Source organism: Colletotrichum abscissum (assembly GCF_030869225.1).
Source record: "Colletotrichum abscissum strain IMI 504890 chromosome Unknown Scaffold_345.1, whole genome shotgun sequence".
Classification (NCBI taxonomy): Eukaryota; Fungi; Ascomycota; class Sordariomycetes; order Glomerellales; family Glomerellaceae; genus Colletotrichum; species Colletotrichum abscissum.
The window spans coordinates 1-479 of NW_026850260.1; the positions used below are offsets into that span (position 1 = coordinate 1).

The 479-nt window shown below is 52.8% G+C and overlaps 1 protein-coding gene across 1 annotated transcript; it reads left to right on the plus strand.

Annotated features, from left to right (window-relative positions):
- On the plus strand, nucleotides 1–269 carry CABS01_17112 (uncharacterized protein; the record flags this gene model as incomplete). The annotated part of the gene is made up of 1 exon (XM_060550439.1): nucleotides 1–269. A coding segment is annotated over one exon (269 nt), but the record flags the coding sequence as incomplete, so codon positions are not given.
- Nucleotides 270–479: the final 210 nt, after the last annotated feature.

The following is a 479-nucleotide window of genomic DNA, read 5'->3' on the forward strand; positions in this document are numbered from 1 at the left end:
CTGCACTTCCCAACAGGCTGGAATCCTCCCATAGATTCTGGAACACTACTATCGACCACAATACATCGAGCATCAGCACCGCGATCAGTCTTGTTACAGCGACGTCTGGTGGTGATGTTCAACCGTCATGGACCTACCATCGACCGACGGTGCACACGACCGCGGCGATCCCCGTCAGCGCAACCGGTTCACATGGCGCCGGCTGTGACCACCTTGCAGCCTTTTTCATCTTCTTCCTCGGTGTATACGCATGGGACCGGTTTTGCTAGACCCACTTGCCGCTTTCCAGCGACCACGAAGACCAGAAGCTCACGCAAGAGGGGAGATGATTGATACTATGTAGGGTGGACGCGTTCTTTGGTTTGGTCCAATGAGAGGTGCGAGGTATTTTCTCTTGGTGCGCAATTAGATCTCTCGTATTGGTATACTGCATCCATCGTGCGATATCAGGTGGGGTGAAGGCTGTTCGTTTTGTTTAA